At 36.2% G+C, this 19,685-nt stretch overlaps 2 protein-coding genes across 2 annotated transcripts in view; both read right to left on the reverse strand.

Annotated features, from left to right (window-relative positions):
- Positions 1-3,121: 3,121 nt before the first annotated feature.
- On the reverse strand, positions 3,122-5,413 carry LOC134718104 (uncharacterized). The gene has a single exon (XM_063580596.1). The coding sequence runs from the start codon at positions 5,411-5,413 to the stop codon at positions 3,122-3,124; it is 2,292 nt and encodes a 763-aa protein (XP_063436666.1).
- Positions 5,414-11,331: 5,918 nt separating this feature from the next.
- Positions 11,332-19,685, reverse strand: part of LOC134719735 (uncharacterized) — a 47,162-nt gene continuing 38,808 nt past the window's right edge. Inside the window, exon 2 of the mRNA XM_063582695.1 lies at positions 11,332-13,534. Coding sequence (XP_063438765.1) covers positions 11,716-13,425 — 1,710 coding nt within the window. The 5' untranslated portion in view covers positions 13,426-13,534 and the 3' untranslated portion in view covers positions 11,332-11,715. The remainder of the gene's footprint in view (positions 13,535-19,685) is intronic.

A 19,685-nucleotide genomic window follows, 5' to 3' on the forward strand; every position in this document is an offset into this window, starting at 1 on the left:
AAACTGAAAGTGAAACAAGGGTGAACCATTTCGTTGACTGATTCGATCCACAAAAACTCATTATTATACATGCAGAAACTGTGACAGAAACTAACAGACATAGAAAAATTGCACAAGCTCGATATCAATGTATATCTATATTTGGAGATATGACCGTCGGCAGTCTTCTGAGGTCACATGGATGGTCATTAGATAGCGTTTAGACTAAAATACACATGCATTGCTGATATATATTATCGAGTTCATGCATTGTAAATTGTTTATTTAGTATAAAAAAAAGAAGATGTGGCATGATTGCCAATGAGACAACTCTCAACATAAGACGAAAATGACACAGAAACTAACAACTATAGGTCACCGTACTTTTTATTATTAAGATACAACTATATTATAAGTCAAGTATGAAAATTTGAGTCAAATCGGTGAACACTGAATCTTTTGTTAAAATAAAAACTATTGATAACAACAGGGGGATTCAAAATTTAAAACTGATAAAACAAAACTAAATTTGTTATTTTTTGCAGTTTTTTTGTCCTGTTGAGAACAAGTCTAAAAGTAACAAAAATAAAACTGTGTAATAAAAGAATTCAATCAGTGTAGCGATTTTAGGTTGACTGTATAATTTATTATTATTTTAGATGTCTTTCTTATTTATACGTTTGGGTTAAATTACATTTCTATAGGGCAATGCCCGGTATGCTTATTTATTTGAACGGTATCTTAAGAACCGCCCGGTACCCCATCTTTGGAACCGTCGGGGGACCGTCCGGAACCCATCTTTGAAACTGTCAGGGTACCGCCCGGTAGCCAATCTTTAGCTTTGAGGTACCACTCGGTATCTCTAGAATCGCCCGGTACCCCATCTCTGGAACCGTCAGGGTACCGCCTGTAATTATGTATATAAGGGGATGCGATCGAGATCATGTGTGATAGAGTGATAGTAAGCTAGAATCCTTGAGAGTGATATTGTGTTAGTGAATTAGGATTATTGTTCCACTGTTTTATTATCTCAAACTGATATACATTTAACAGATTACATAGTGATTTGATTGAAACTTTGTGTTGTAGTTTGTTTTCTTTGTGTTATTTGAATATGGATTTTACGTAATTTACTCTACTAAAATAACACATTTGCAAACACGAATCCATATAAAAACGACAACGCTACATCAGTGTATTATTAATAATCATATCATATCTGTCATTTGCATGAAAACTTTATAAGTAAGTAATTTTTAAGTAAGTAAGTAATTTTTATTGGTTTAAAATCCAAAATTACAGGATTGATACCAAGACAATACAAATTTGTTATACACAAACATACAAACATATATATATATCATACCAAATTTATAAACATTATATGAGGAGGTGGTATGACAAACGAATAATTTCAAATTGATTTTAACATGAATTATCAGCTCAGTTTCACTTGTAGTAGACAGATTATGACTATTTAAAGAAAAATAAGGAAAAAAACCAAAACAGAATGGACAATTATTATTTTTGATTTTATACTAGCTAAACTTTTATGGTCAACGATTAACCGCATCACGATGATGATTACACTAAATGTTATTACACAAAACTTCCCTGATACAATCAAACAAAAATGAAATATAATCTTCAAACTAGGTGTCAGATGTATTTCCTGTTTAATTAAATAGATCACATCAGAAAATGTACAAAATGAAACCACATTGTTATATTATAAAGTATAATTTTCATTAACATTTGACGAGGGTCTTTATGTATAAACATGATAAAGAAGAAAATAGAAAGTGCATCTGATATGCCATGACGTACGAAAAATAATAAAAATATCGAACTCCAAAGACACTCTAAATCATAAAGTCCGTTATCAAATGGCAAAATCAAAACTTAAAACGCAACAAACGAATTAAATGCAATTGTCATAATCTTGATTTGGTACCGGCATTTTCTTATTAAGATAATGATAACACCTGATTTTAAAGCTAGCTTAACCTCTCACTTGTATGACAGGCGCTTAAAATTTCATTAAATTGAAAACAAGGTGTAAGCAAAACAAGTGGACATAATAATATGTAAAAATGTCAAACATTGGAGTATCACGCTTGCATCAAACCATTGATGTGATATGCATTACAATAAAGCCGATGTTAAAATTTTCTTTGTATATCATAGCCTTGTCAGGATGGATCTGGCTTTTATTGTATGTCTCGTTTGGTTATATAGCTCTTTACCTTTTATTCAAAACGTTCACAAATTATTTCACGAGTCAAACCTGTGCTTCCTTTACTTGGCATGCCTGAATGTATTTCTATTTATTCATAGACACTAAACGTGAAATACAAAATAAATTAAGTATCAAAATAAATGCGAGAGACAAACATAGTTATTACTAAGCAAATTAAATTAAAAAATGATAAGTTTCTGTATATTTTTAAACACGAAAATGAAAAATCCGGATTTATTCTGAATGTATTATCTACTAGTCACTTCCCGTTTACATTTCATTTGAAAATCGAAAGCAAACGATATCAATCTCAATCAATTTAGAATTTATTAGAATCGTTCCAATAAGAATTGTAGAAATCCTTTGTTCTAACTTTATACCAATGAATTCCAAACATCGATTCAAAAAAGTAAAATCACAAAAATATTGAACTTAGAGGAAAATGAATTCGGAAAGTCCATAATCACATGGCGAAAGCAAACTTTTTTTGCAGTGTACTAGTCTTACAAAGTTCAAAAAGCTCATTTATGGATTCCTGGTTTTAAAAAAAGGTTGAACTTTTGTCGATCTGGAATATCCCCTTAAACTAATTGAAGTGACTCTTCAAACTAGATATTCAAACATTATAGCCTCATCTTCATATTCAAGTGCCACATCAGTTAAATCATACAATTACTGCCTGTTAAATTTATACCTTAGTCCTTCAAAGTCTGACAAAAATGTATAGCTAGTAAATACCCTTTGACTCTTGCTGTTAGCCTAAATTATGTTGATTTTCAGTTCCGCAAAGGTGACTAAAGCCCTCAAAACCAAAACTGTATCGGACATTGGACATACTTCAACTCTGCCTATATCGGACATTGTACATACTTCACCCCTGCCTATATCGGACATTGTACATACTTAACCCCTGCCTATATCGGACATTGTACATACTTTACCCCTGCCTATATCGGACATTGTACATACTTCACCCCTGCCTGTATCAGACATTGTACATACTTCACCTCTGCCTAGATCGGACATTGTACATACTTCTACCCTGCCTGTATCGGACATTGTACACACTTCACCCCTGCCTATATCGGACATTGTACATACTTCACCCCTGCCTGTATCGGATATTGTACATACTTCACCCCTGCCTATTTCGGACATTGTACATACTTCACCCCTGCCTATATCGGACATTGTACATACTTCACCCCTGCCTATATCGGACATTATACATACTTCACCCCTGCCTATATCGGACATTGTACATACTTCACCCCTGCCTATATCGGACATTGTACATACTTCATCCCTGCCTATATCAGACATTGTACATACTTCACCCCTGCCTTTATCGGACATTGTACATACTTCACCCCTGCCTATATCGGACATTGTACATACTTCACCCCTGCCTATATCGGACATTGTACATACTTCACCCCTGCCTATATCGGACATTATACATACTTCACCCCTGCCTATATCGGACATTGTACATATTTCACCCCTGCCTATATCGGACATTGTACATACTTCACCCCTGCCTATATCGGACATTGTACATACTTCACCCCTGCCTTTATCGGACATTGTACATACTTCACCCCTGCCTATTTCGGACATTGTACATACTTCACCCCTGCCTATATCGGACATTGTACATACTTCACCCCTGCCTATATCGGACATTGAACATACTTCACCCCTGCCTATATCGGACATTGTACATACTTCACCCCTGCCTATATCGGACATTGTACATACTTCACCCCTGCCTATATCGGACATTATACATACTTCACCCCTGCCTATATCGGACATTGTACATACTTCACCCCTGCCTATATCGGACATTGTACCCCTGCCTATATCGGACATTGTACATACTTCATCCCTGCCTTTATCGGACATTGTACATACTTCACCCCTGCCTTTATCGGACATTGTACATACTTCACCCCTGCCTTTATCGGACATTGTACATACTTCACCCCTGCCTATATCGGACATTGTACATACTTCACACCTGCCTATATCGGACATTGTACATACTTCACCCCTGCCTATATCGGACATTGTACATACTTCACCCCTGCCTATATCGGACATTGTACATACTTCACCCCTGCCTTTATCGGACATTGTACATACTTCACCCCTGCCTATATCGGACATTGTACATACTTCACCCCTGCCTATATCGGACATTGTACATACTTCACCCCTGCCTATATCGGACATTGTACATACTTCACCCCTACCTGTATCGGACATTGTACATACTTCACCCCTGCCTATATCGGACATTGTACATACTTCACCCCTGCCTGTATCGGACATTGTACATACTTCACCCCTACCTGTATCGGACATTGTACATACTTCACCCCTGCCTATATCGGACATTGTACATACTTCACCCCTGCCTGTATCGGACATTGTACATACTTCACCCCTACCTGTATCGGACATTGTACATACTTCACCCCTGCCTATATCGGACATTGTACATACTTCACCCCTGCCTATATCGGACATTGTACATACTTCACTCCTGCCCATATCGGACATTGTACATACTTCACTCCTGCCCATATCGGACATTGTACATACTTCACCCCTGCCTTTATCGGACATTGTACATACTTCACCCCTGCCTTTATCGGACATTGTACATACTTCACCCCTGCCTATATCGGACATTGTACATACTTCACCCCTGCCTATATCGGACATTGTACATACTTCACCCCTGCCTATATCGGACATTGTACATACTTCACCCCTGCCTATATCGGACATTGTACATACTTCACCCCTGCCTATATCGGACATTGTACATACTTCACCCCTGCCTATATCGGACATTGTACATACTTCACCCCTGCCTATATCGGACATTGTACATACTTCACCCCTGCCTATATCGGACATTGTACAAACTTCACCCCTGCCTATATCGGACATTGTACATACTTCACCCCTGCCTATATCGGACATTGTACATACTTCACCCCTGCCTATATCGGACATTGTACATACTTCACCCCTGCCTATATCGGACATTGTACATACTTCACCCCTGCCTATATCGGACATTGTACATACTTCACCCCTGCCTATATCGGACATTGTACATACTTCACCCCTGCCTATATCGGACATTGTACATACGTCACCCCTGCCTATATCGGACATTGTACTTCACTTTATAATATTAGAGTGTTCCTGGTGAAGGTAAATCCAGAAAAGAGATTCAAACGAATGCAGTTAACAAAGAGGTTTTTTTAATTGTGTTTTCCGATTCACAAAATAAAAAAAATCATAATAAACATATTTTTAATTTCTGAAAACAGTCTTTTTCTAGCCATAAAACCAGGTTCAACCAACCATTTTTTCGTAAAATGTCCTGTACCAAGTCAGAAATATGGCAGTTGTTTTCAAATATATTGTTTCTATGTGTAATGCATTGACGTTTGTTTTTGTTGCACTTCAGTCTTAACGTTGATTTTCTCTTTAATTTGATGTGTTTCCTCGGTTTTAGTTTGTAACCCGGATTTGTTTTCTCTCATTCGATTCATGACCTTTGAACAGCGGTATACATGGTATACTACTGTTGCCTTTATTTACAATAACTTGAAACATGTCAAACATGCACCTGTCTATTAACGACGATTACTTTGAAGAAATCATTGTTGAACATGTCGTTCGACTTTCATGGAGTTTCAAAATATGGATGACGATTGCCCAGCGGCAAATTGGGCAATTCAAAGAAACATCTTTGATATTTGCAAAATGAATAAAAAGCGCACAGCAATAATTCATCTGATGTATTTCTGACTGCAACATTTTGTGTTAAGCATATTTTTTTTCTTCCTTATAGCGTATTTTTATTAACGTGGTTTTTTAGCGGGAATAAATCTATGGATCATTAAAGCAAGGTTTAATCAAATAAGATAAAACAAATTATAATCATGATAATATTAAAAATAAGAATGGACATTGAAGAAATGGCAAAAGCTGACCCCTTTGACTTTTGCTGTTTACAATAGCGATAAACAGCGACTGGCATGGTGTATGACTGTGGTGCATAATACTGGTTGCAGAGCTAGTTTTAATATCGTTCGGATTATTTGATAAACATCGACTGGTATGGTGTATGACGGTGGTGCATAATACTGATCACAGAGCTAGTTCTAAGATTTTTATCATTATTCCTCAATAAGCAAACGATTCATTGTCTCAAGCTCATGTGTTCGTATTAAAATTTATAAGTACCAAGTGTTTATTTTTCATTAGCTTAACAATTTTAATTTACACCATCGTGCGAAATGACTGGAGTCATTTGAAAAATAAGCAAACATTTTCTCTCCTATTCGTTCCTTAGCTCGACAAACTACTTCATCCGGCTCATACGTTAGAAACTCACCACTCGTGTAATCAAATACTGATACTGATCCATTAAATGGAACTTTCAAAATATCACTTTGTATTATTTTCTTTGTGAACGGTCCCTTGAATGCATAGTGGGCAATCTCGCACTTAATATATTTTTCTTTACGTTTGATGACGTCAAGAACCACTGAACAGTGTTGAAGTTGCCAATATCTTCTTAGAATTATGTCTCCTTTTTGTATGTCGTCCTGGTTCAGAACTTTCTTTCTTGTAATCCCAAGCATTTTCTCATTTCTCTCAAAGCACATTTTACAAAGTATACCATGTTCATATTCGATCTGGTTTCTTAATAGTTCGTCACTTAGGCCACGGAATCCTTTGTGTAACTTAAAAAATATTTTACGAACAACTTTATATTTTCTTATTTGAATACTGAGTCTTCTTCCAGTTACGCACCAAGAAGCAAAGTGTTCGCAATTATTATCAAAAATGGCATACCGAAATTCCTCCTGGGCACCACGTAAAGCACCAATTGCCCGTTTAACTACTTCTCTTGGAGATCTCGGTGTGATACTTCCCCAATATTTACAAATCATTACTCTGTCCGTTTTTAAATTGACAGTTTCAGTTGTATCTTTTAATTTTGGTAATATGCCTCCTGTATGAAGTAAACTATCCCTTATTGAATGATGAATCAATTCTAAACTAATCTGCTGACTGTTATCATCCTTTGGTGGTATTACTTTAACTACTAGTGCATGATGGTCATAAAAACTCCTTGGAAGAATGATATGATCACCTTGGTTGATCTCCTGCCAGTTTTTAACTTGCACTTGTTTAATACAATCCATACAACTTCCAACATCCTCGCTCCCGTCATGTTTTAGCGATTGTAAAGCTGCCTGTAAATCGTTTGAATTGATATCAGTATCGGAATCATCATCGCCTAAATCAGCTACCAGTGTTGTCTGTGAGTTGTGTCTTGATATAACATCAACCTCTTCACTTATCGAGTCCAAATCCAATGGTATCACTTCTAATGATTTGGTTTTTGTCCATTTAGCAATAGTGATGTGTGACGGAGGTCTTTGCATTATCGGAGAATCTTCTAACATCGAACTTTCTGTTGTTGGATATCTGAAATTCAATTCATCTGGCGATTTGTCTGTTTTAATATTATGATCCATTTGATATCTTTTATATGTTTTGGTTCCTTGACAAACTTCGTTGTCATTTGACTGAGTTCCATTACTGGTGGCATTATATGATTCTTGTTTTCCTTCTGGATGATTTTCAATTTCCATAAATGTGTCAGGTTCAGACTCATCATCGATATTTAAAAAGATTTTGACACGTGACTGGTTTACGGAATCGTCGACTTTGACCCCTGACTGTTTTACAGAATCGTCGACTTTGACCCCTGACTGGTTTACAGAATCGTCGAGTTTTACACGTGACTGGTTTACAGAATCGTCGAGTTTGATCTCTGACTTGTTTACACCATCGTCGACTTTGACCCCTGACTGGTTTACAGATTCATCGACTTTGACCCCTGACTGGTTTACAAATTCGTCAACTTTGACCCCTGACTGGTTTACAGAATCGTCGACTTTGGCACGTGACTGGTTTACAGAATCGTCGACTTTTACACTTGACTGGTTTACAGAATCGTCGACTTTGACCACTGACTGGTTTACAGAATCGTCGACTTTGACATGTGACTGGTTTACAGAATCGTCGACATGTGTTTCTCCATTCCAACATTTAACCAAATAAATATGTTCATCTTCAGAGTCTATCGGGTTAATAAAAGTCTGTTGAGAGATATTTGTTGCCAAGTCGCTATTTTGATCTTCAATGACACATCCCGATTCTTTTTCTCTTTCCCATGTGTCTTCAATTGGATTAATTTCCAAAGAAGTGTCTTCCGATTTATTTCTATCCCCCATGGTATCTTCCCGTTGATTTCTTGGTCGTATTAATACCTTTCAGACGATCGACTTCTTTTATGACTATTCCTGCGTATTGGAATTTGTAAATTCATGTTAACAATTGATCTGAGATTAATTTCGAAGTGTCTATATACATGATATTTTTGTAATTATATACGTGTCACCTGTAAGTTTCCTAGTTGCTAAATTAAGTAATTCACAATAGTCCATCCTTATCTGAACATTTACTTCGTATCCTTCAGTGAAATATTTGGTATTTTCCCGTTCAAGTACGTATCTCTACTGAAAAAAACACGATTCATATATATGTTGCTTTAGTTATACATTTTTATGTAAATATTGTATATAATGTCAATGTCATCCACGAACAGCCTATTACAATATTTTGTAACAGTAATCTGTTACAATATGAATATAAATTTGGGTAAGTTGAAAATTGAACTGTCATGGTTTCGTATATACTTTACAGATTTCAAATGACATACTAAGCAAGGGTCCGGTCCCTTCTCAAAGGTCTCTCTATTAAAAAAGTCTTGTTTTAATAGGCTTTCTTACAGGAAATGTTTATTGCGTTTATATGCTATGTTAGGCATCTTTTAGAATTGTTACAATATTCATCTCTTTGCAAAATCTGTCACAATTCACGGATAAGTGTACGACAGACGTAGTTCATCTATATACCTAATAAGTAGATTTTTCGAGAGTTTGTCATGCAAAATGTCAACTGCATCTGAGTACACAAACTATATTCACTATAATTTTTGCAATTTTCACTTAAACACAACCAGTTGAAACATGGCATATTATATACAGACAGGTTTTCTTCTATATTTCACTAAAAGTTATTGATAGACCTGAATGAATTGTGTTGAAAATAGTTCTTACTACCTACCTAATTTTCAAGTTAAACTATGTGAATATACATCTGTATACATTTCCAATCTGAAGGTTCATACATCAAACAATCAGTAAGATCTACACACATATTTACTCCTTTAGTAGAAACATCCGGAAAAAGGCGACACTAACCTCATATACATATAGTATCCACTTGTCATAGCTGAATCTCACATGTATATAGTATGGGCTTGTAATACTTGTAATTCATACTCATTCCTGGTAAACGGGAGATGAAAAAATAGCTGATTTATAACCCACTTCTCTTTTTGTGGAAATACTCAATATCTTAATTAATTCAGTCCCAGATATGATCTCCGTGATTAATTCCATAGAGACCCAAATTTCTTAAGTATCTAACCGGAGAGCATGCTTTCTTTACAAAATAAATTATTATGTTACTGTTTTCACATCGGATGTGACCTTTGGATGTCATACTGGTGTTGTGTTGCCGCTGAAATTACAGATAGTATTTCCAATAATTACGCGGATATTATCCAGTGCAAAATAATATTCCTTTATATTGCTTGTTATATATTAATTTCATCAATAAGTATTCATGAAAATATTTTTTTTAAGAACCTTCACAAATGATATGAAAATGTTTCGTCGTGAGAAATTTATATATATCAACTAAAAACCACCGCAATAATAAGAATGAAATTTAAACACGATGTTGGAAAATGTCACTACTGGTTGATGTAATTTATATTAAAAAAAAAATTTCATAGGATTCGTCTGAAATAGGCTACTTCCGGTTACAATACGAGCATTTCCGGCTGACCAGATAAATGATGAAATATCTACATCCAAATGCAGAAGACTTAATTGTTTTATAAAGAACCAGTATGAATGTTTAGCAGAGGTCAAAATCTCGAACGGCTAATTGACCTTTGACCTTGACCACAATACAAGGTGGTCAGTGATCTCGAATCGAAACAAATCAGGTCAATAATTTGTATGGTTGTGATGTAATACTGATTTCAAATACATAAGGGGAGAAAACTCCCATACGGGTTGACCAAAACACTTCAACTTACACGTTGAAGATGCGCCCGATCATTATCAGTGATTTGGCAAACACATCAAACATGTAACGTTTTTTTTAATAAATATAACAAGCAAAATTCAAAATTTAGAACATGACCTTGACCTTTCACCTTGACTTTAATTTCCTTTTAATGGACAAAGAATTTATCACTATGTTAAATTTTCAAAGTGAAATAACACACATAAGATGTCATCTGATCACATCAGGTTGTTCTTAGGAGTAAATGAATAAATTTGGCAAATACATTTTTTCAAAATATTTTACGGTTTTAGGGAAATAAAGATAACAAGAAAAGGGGACTCGGGAAGATAACTCCTACAAGAATAAGTGTTCGGTTAAACAGGGTGAGTTTTGAAATCCCCGTCATTGTACGACATCATTGGTCGAAATCCTTTGTTGTAAAACAAAAAAAGCATCTCAGACGGCAGAAGAAAACAAATATTCAGAAGAAAGGCAAAAGGTCTTTCCACGATAAGTTGAAAGACCTAATAACAAATCATAAATACTGAAAATTTGTGTTAACGTATGCGGAAGAATGTCTCAAGAACGTTTTGCAACAAAAGCGGGAAAAAATGAAAGCCTATTAAAAAACGAATTATTACAGAAGAGTAACCACCATGCACTTGCACTGCAAAATTATTAGAATAGTAGAATAGAATGACATATAAATAGATGAAAAAATGCCTGTAGAGATATTAAGATGATCTGCTATAAATATATATATTTATAACTGCTTTACACATATTAATAATATATAAAATCAAAACAGAGTATACTGATAACAAATGAATATATCAATACAATATAAATTATTACGGTGCGGTTGAATTCCCGGTCATTTATTCATCATCAGAACTATTCAAACACAATAAAGGGGGTTCCATTGGGTGGAAAAGGGGTGTTCTGATCCCGGATCCCGCTGAACGTTTTGTCAGATTCCCGTATCACGCTTATACTATTTAGGTAAGCAATTCTCATTTTTTTGTAATTTCCCGAGTCCCGCTAGAATGGATTAATTGTACTATATGATAAGCATACATCAATCAATTACATATACAAGTGCTGTGACGTCATAGGAAAAACATTCTTTGTTTTCGATTTTACAATATCTCCACATTAATACAGGCATAGCTTAAAAGCATAATTTTAGTGAAAAGTTATTTCAAAAAGGCCATGTTTATAGGTGTATGTATTAACTTTAAAGATTATCCAAGTTTGTATTTGTCACTATTTGACAATTTCAATTTACACCAGCGCGCAAAATGGCTCGAGTCATTAGAAAAATAAGCAAACAATTGTTCTCCTATTCTTTTCTTTGCTCGACAAACTACTTCCTCCGGCTCATACGTTAGAAACTCACCACTCGTGTAATCAAATACTGATACTGATCCATTATACGGTACTTTCAAAATACCACTTTGTATAATGTTCTTTGTGAACGGTCCCTTAAATGCATAGTGGGCAATCTCGCACTTAATATATTTTTCTTTACGTTTGATGACATCAAGAACCACTGAACAGTGTAGAAGTTTGTAATATCTATACAAAATTATGTCCCCTTTTTGTATGCCGTCTTTTTCTCTAACTTTCTTTCTTGTTACACTTAGCAGTTTGTCATTTCTCTCAAAGCACGTCTTGCACAGCATACCATGTTCATATTCGACCTGATTTCTTAACCGTTCGTCACTTAGACCACGGAATCCTTTTCGGCAGAATATTTTGAGAACAATTCCAGCCTTCCTTATTTGAATACTGAGACTTCTTCCAGTCACGCACCAAGAAGCAAAATGTTCACAATTATTGTTAAAAACGTTATACCCAAATTCTTCTTGATCACCACCTAAAGCATCAGATGCCCTTTTAACTATTTCTTCTGGACTTTTCGGTTTTATTTCGCCCCAATATTTACAAATCATTATCGTTTTTAAATCGACTGTTTCAGTTTTACGCTCTAATTTGACAATGGGTCGTCTACGACGAACACTATTCCTGATGCCCCTCTGGTTAACTGTTTGATGAATCAATTCCAAACTTATCTGAAGACTGTTATCATTCTCTGGTGGAATTATTCTAATTACAATTGCATGATGGTCATAAAAACTCCTTGAAAGAATAATATGGTCCCCTTGTTTGACTTCCTTCCAGGTGTTAACTTGCACTGGTTTAATACAATCCATACAACTACCATCCTCACTCTCATCATGTAATGCTTTCGAATCCGTTTTATCATCAGGAACTCCTTTTATCCCGTCAATATTGTTTTTTTCGTTTTCCACGGGTTTTGATTCTGAAGTGGCTTCAATATTTATGTTAGATAGAGAGCTTTTTTCAGTAATATCAGCAATGGCTGAATCGTTCGTTTGTTTCTTTTTTGAATCGTTTAGTTTTGATATATCGATCGCCTTTTCAGTTATTGAGTCTAAAACAAAAGGTTTCGCTTTTTTCGTAGATGGTTTTTCCTTTGCCCAATTAGCAACAGTAATGTGTGATGGGGGTCTTTGCATCATTTTAGAATCTTCTAAAGTTGAAATTGTTGGATCTAAAACATTTGAATCGCCCGGAGATTTGTCCGCTTTAATATTCTTAGCATCACATATGTCTCCAGTTCTTTGTTGTTGATTTTTGTTTTCCTCAGATTCATCGTTTATACTATAGAAAAACACTTTGTTTTCTGACTGATTTACAGTGTCAGTCACGTTTTGACCCAAAGTCTCTAAATGTGTTTCGTCATTTACAGTTTCTAAATGTTCATCATTAAAGTCTTTCGGATGTAAAGCCGCTTGACGATTGCTGTAAGTGTCTTTTTCTTTGTTGACATCATCGATAGCGTCTTTCAAAAGACTTTCACTTTTACCAGTTCCTTTCTTTTGATTAATTTTTCCAGAGGCATCTTCAAGTAAAATGTCATCGTCCATGATGTCCTGAACTTAATTTCAGGTCGTATTTTATTTTGGTGCCTCCTCTGTAGCGTTAATTCCGTTCAGTTTCATTGGTTGTAAAACAGTTCAATAATTCATATTTCCACTGAAAAAGAAAAAAGAGCATGTTCTATTTTTTATGTAAGTATCTTATTAAGGATGTCTCATATTAAGCTTTTTAAAAAAATGTTGAAACAATTGTGTTTTGTTTTGTTTTTGAAATGTAAGCCATTGAAAAGTTGGATAGAAATGATTCGATCTAGATGTCCAGTCATGCTTTTAACATTGACAGCTTTTTTTTTTTCAAAAACTCTGAAAACATAAAAGCGATTAGTAACATTTTCAAAAATGACTCTTTACACTCTATGTCAGTTTAAATCGAAGGAAAGAAACGTAAGCGTTAGCGGGCATTCTCGTTTAAGCCACCTCATTGGTAAAACTAGAGAATTCCGAATATCTAACAAAAAGTCAAAACCTAGATAAAGCAAACATCCTTTAATAGTAATCTTGGTACACAACAGCGAGAAGCTTTATTTTGTCTAGCCAAAGGAAGAGGATAAAACTAGTTTAGAAGATGAATGTGCCACCGCTTATCAATTGTGTCGACGATGAAAATGTTCCACATAATGTTAAACTTATCAATTGTGGTAGCTGATAAAAAATGTGCCACAAGGTATAAAACTTATCAATAGTGGTCGCTAAGGAAAATGTGCCACAAGCTTTAACTTATCAATTGTGGTCTTGGAAAATGTGCTTCATGATCCAACGTATCAATAGTGGTCTTGGAAAATTTACCACATGGTATAACTTATCAATTGTGTCCCCTGCTCACTTATATAGTGTATACCCTCTCCTGCTCACTTATATAATGTATACCCCTTTCCTGCTTACTTATATAATGTATACCCCACTCCTACGCACTTATATAATGTATACCCTGCTCCTGCTTACCCAAAAATGCATACCCCTCTCCTGCTCACTTATATAATGTATACCCCGCTCCTGTTCACTTCTATAAGGTATACCCAGCTCCTGCTCACTTATATAATGTATCCCCCGCTCCCGCTTACTTATATGATGTATACACCACTCCTGCTTACTTTAATTATTTTAACCCCGCTCCTACTTTCTTATATAATATATACCCCACTCCGGCTAATCTACATAATGTATACCCCGCTCCTGCTTACTTATATAGTGTACATCCCTCTCCTGCTTACTTATATAATGTATACCCATCTCTTGCTCACTTATATAATGTATAACCCTCTGTTGCTCATTTATATAATGTATACCCTCTCCTGCTCACTTATATAATATATACCTCTCCCCTCTGATCACTTTTATAAAGTATATCCCGCTCCTGCTCACATATATAATATATACCCTACACCTGCTCACTTATATAATGTATACCCCTCTCCTGCGTGCTTATATAATGAATACCCCTCTCCTGCTCACTTCTATAATATATACCCCACTCCTGCTCACTTTTATAATGTATACCCCGCTCCTGTTCACTTCTATAATGTATACCCCGCTCCTGCTCACTTATATAATGTAAACCTCTTAGTGTTCACTTGTATAATGTATACCCCACTCCTGCTTTCTTATAAAATGTAAACCCCGATCCTGTCCACTTCTATAATATATACCCCACTCCTGCTCACTTATATAATGTATCCCCCACTCCTGCTTACTAATATAATGTATACCCCGCTCCTGCTTACTTATATAATGTATACCCCGCTCCTGCTCTTTTATATAACGTATACCACGGCTCCTGTTCACTTATATAATGTATACCCCTCTCCTGCTTACTTATATAATGTATACCCCGCTCCTGCTCCATTCTATAATATATACCCCGCTCCTGCTTACTTATATAATGTATATCCCTCTCCTGCTCACTTATATAATGTATACCCCTCTGCTGCTCATTTATATATGGTATACCCTCTCCTGCTCACTTATATAATATATACCCCTCCCCTGTTCACTTTTATAAAGTATATCCCGCTCCTGCTCACTTATATAATATATACCCCACTCCTGCTCACTTATATAATGTATACCCCTCTCCTGCGTACTTATATAATGTATACACCTCTCCTGCACACTTCTATAATATATACCCCACTCCTGCTCACTTATATAATGTATACCCCGCTCCTGTTCACTTCTATAATGTATACCCAGCTCCTGTTCACTTCTATAATGTATACCCTGCTCCTGCTCACTTATATAATGTAAACCTATTAGTGCTCACTTGTATAATGTATACCCCACTCCTGTCCACTTCTATAATAAATAAGCCAATCCTGCTCACTTATATAATGTATCCCCCACTCCTGCTTACTAATATAATGTATACCCGCTCCTGCTCACTTATATAATGTAAACCTCTTAGTGCTCACTTATATAATGTAAACCCAGCTCCTGTCCACTTCTTTAATATATAAACCACTCCTGCTCACTTATATAATGTATACCCCACTCCTGCTTACTAATATAATGTATACCCCGCTCCAGCTTACTTATATAATGTATACCACGGCTCCTGTTCAATTACATAATGTTTACCCTTCTCCTGCTTACTTGTATAATGTATACCCCGCTCCTGCTCACTTCGATAATATATACCCCGTTTCTGCTTACTTATATAATATATACCCCTCTCCTGCTTACTAATAAAATGTATACCCCGCTCCTGCTCACTTATATAACGTATACCCCGCTCCTGCTTACTTATATAATGTATACCCCTCTCCTGCTCATTTATATATTGTATATCTCTCTCCTGTTCTCTTATATAATATATACTGCGCTCCTGCTCACTTAAAAAATGTATACCCCGCTCCAGCTTACTTATATAATGTATACCCCTCTCCTGCTCTGTTATATAATGTAAACCCTGCTCCTGCTCACTTATATAATGCATACCCCGCTCCTGCTCACTTCTATAATATATACCCCGCTTCTGCTTACTTATATAATATATACCCCGCTCCTGCTTACTTATAAAATGTATATACCGCTCCTGCTCACTTATATAACGTATACCACGCTCCTGCTTACTTATATAATGTATACCCCTCTCCTGCTCATTTATATATTGCATACCTCTCTCCTGTTCTCTTATATAATATATACCCCGCTCCTGCTCACTTATAAAATGCATACCCCGCTCCTGCTTACTTATATAATGTATGCCCCTTTCCTGCTCACTTATATAATGTATACCCCTCTCCTGCTCTCTTTTATAATGTATCCCCCCTGCTGCTCATTTATATCATGTATACCCCTCTCCTTCCCACTTATATAATGTATACCCCTCTCCTGCTCTGTTATATAATGTAAACCCTGCTCCTGCTCACTTATATAATGCATACCCCGCTCCTGCTCTCTTATATAATGTATACCCCGCTCCTCCTCACTTATATAATGTATACCCCACTCCTGCTTACTAATATAATGTATACCCCTCTCCTGCTTACTAATATAATGTATACCCCGCTCTTGCTTACTAATATAATGTATAACCCTCTCCTGCTCACTAATATGATGTATACCCCGCTCCTGCTTACTTATATAATGTATACTCCCACTCCTGCTCACTTATATAATGTATACCCCACTCCTGCTTACTAATATAATGTATACCCCTCTCCTGCTTACTAATATAATGTATACCCCGCTTCTGCTTACTAACGTAATGTATACCATCTCCTGCTCCTTATATAATGTATATCCCTCTCCTGCTTACTTATATAATGTATACCCCTCTCCTGCTCACTTCTATAATGTATACCCCATTCCTGCTTACTAATATAATGTATGCCCCTCTCCTGCTCACTAACATAATGTATACCCCACTGCTGCTTACTGATATAATGTATACCACGCTCCTGCTCTCTTATATCATGTATACCCCTCTCCTGCTTATGAATATAATGTATACCCCGATCCTGCTCACTTATATAATGTATACCCCTCTCCTTCTCACTTATATAATGTATACCCTGCTCCTGCTTAATACTAATATAATGTATAACCCACTCCTGCTCATTAAAATGATGTATACCCCGCTCCTGCTCACTTATATAATGTATACACCTTTTCTGCTCACTTATATAATGTATATCCTGCTCCTGCTGACTTATATAATGTATACCCCACTCCTTCTTATCAATATAATGTATACCCCGCTCCTCCTCACTTATATAATGTATACCCCTCTCCTGCTCACTTATATAATGTATACCCCACTCCTGCTCTCTTATATAATGTATATCCCGCTCCTGCTCACTCAAATAATGCATACCACGTTCCTGCTTACTTAGATAATGTATACCCCATTCCTGCTTACTAATATAATGTATGCCCCTCTCCTGCTCACTAACATAATGTATACCCCACTGCTGCTTACTGATATAATGTATACCACGCTCCTGCTCTCTTATATCATGTATACCCCTCTCCTAGTTAGTTTAAACATATTTATTTATAGTGGATTGGGAAACAAGTTTTGCAACTTATATTAATCCCTCTCCACTTTGCGGGTGCGAGTGCTGCCTTGTAGCGGCATATTAGCCTACTCTTTTTCGAAATCTACAAGGGTGTCTTTAACGTGCAAGAGATGTGGCTCTCTCTTAACACGGGTCAGCCATTTATCGTCCCCGTCCGACGGACTATCATCGTTTCCTCAAGACCATAATCGCAAATGGTGTCAAGGGAGAGCCGAAAATTGAGTTCCTGAAATTTTCATCCCAAACGGGAATCGAACCAGGAACCTTTGTGTTAGTAGTCCGATGCACTAACCACTACACCACGGCTCTCGATCCCGCTCCTGCTCACTTATATAATGTATATCCCCTCTCCTGCTTATGAATATAATGTATACCCCGATCCTGCTCACTTATATAATGTATACCCCTCTCCTTCTCACTTATATAATGTATACCCTGCTCCTGCTTAATACTAATATAATGTATAACCCACTCCTGCTCATTAATATGATGTATACCCCGCTCCTGCTCACTTATATAATGTATACACCTTTTCTGCTCACTTATATAATGTATATCCTGCTCCTGCTGACTTATATAATGTATACCCCACTCCTGCTTATCAATATAATGTATACCCCGCTCCTCCTCACTTATATAATGTATACCCCTCTCCTGCTCACTTATATAATGTATACCCCACTCCTGCTCTCTTATATAATGTATATCCCGCTCCTGCTCACTCAAATAATGCATACCACGTTCCTGCTTACTTAGATAATGTATACCTCTCTCCTTCTCACTTATATAATATACACTCCTCTTTTGCTCAGTTATATAATGTATACCCCTCTTCTGCTCACTTATATCATGTATACCCCTTTCCTGTACACTTATATAATGTATATCCCTCTTCTGCTCACTTATATAATGTATATCCCACTCCTGCTCACTTAAATAATATATACCCCGCTCCTGCTTACTTATACAATATATACCCCGCTCCTGCTTACTTATATAATGTAAACGTCGCTCATGCTCACTAATATAATGTACAACGCTCTCCTGCTACCATTTATTATGTAAACCCCTCTCCTGCTCACTTATATAATGTAAACACCACTCCTGCTTACTAATATTATGTATACCCCGTTCTTGCTTACTAATATAATGTATACCACGCTCATGCTCACTTATACAATGTATACCCCTCTCCTGCTAACTTCTATAATGTATACCCCGCTCCTGCTTACTTATATAATGTATACCCCACTCCTGCTTACTTATATAATGTATACCCCTCTCCTGCTTACTAATATAATGTATACCCCGCTCCTGCTTACAAATATAATGTATAACCCTCTCCTGCTCACTAATATAATGTATACCCTGCTCCTGCTTACTTATATAATGTATACCCCCACTCCTGCTCACTTATATAATGTATACCCCACTCCTGCTTACTAATATAATGTATACCCCTCTCCTGCTTACTAATATAATGTATACCCCGCTTCTGCTTACTAATATAATGTATACCATCTCCTGCTCACTTATATAATGTATACCCCTCTTCTGCTTACTTATATAATGTATACCCCTATCCTGCTCATTTATATAATGTATACCCCACTCCTGCTTATTAATATAATGTATACCCGTCTCCTGCTCACTTACATAATGTATACCCCACTGCTGCTTACTGATATAATGTATACCACGCTCCTGCTCACTTATATCATGTATACC

Source organism: Mytilus trossulus, chromosome 5 (genome assembly GCF_036588685.1).
Source record: "Mytilus trossulus isolate FHL-02 chromosome 5, PNRI_Mtr1.1.1.hap1, whole genome shotgun sequence".
NCBI lineage: Eukaryota > Metazoa > Mollusca > Bivalvia > Mytilida > Mytilidae > Mytilus > Mytilus trossulus.

Bases quoted from the DNA above. Each gene is read 5' to 3' on its own strand.
- LOC134718104 (XM_063580596.1), bottom strand. From the start codon at position 5,413: ATGTCCGATATAGGCAGGGGTGACGTATGTACAATGTCCGATATAGGC.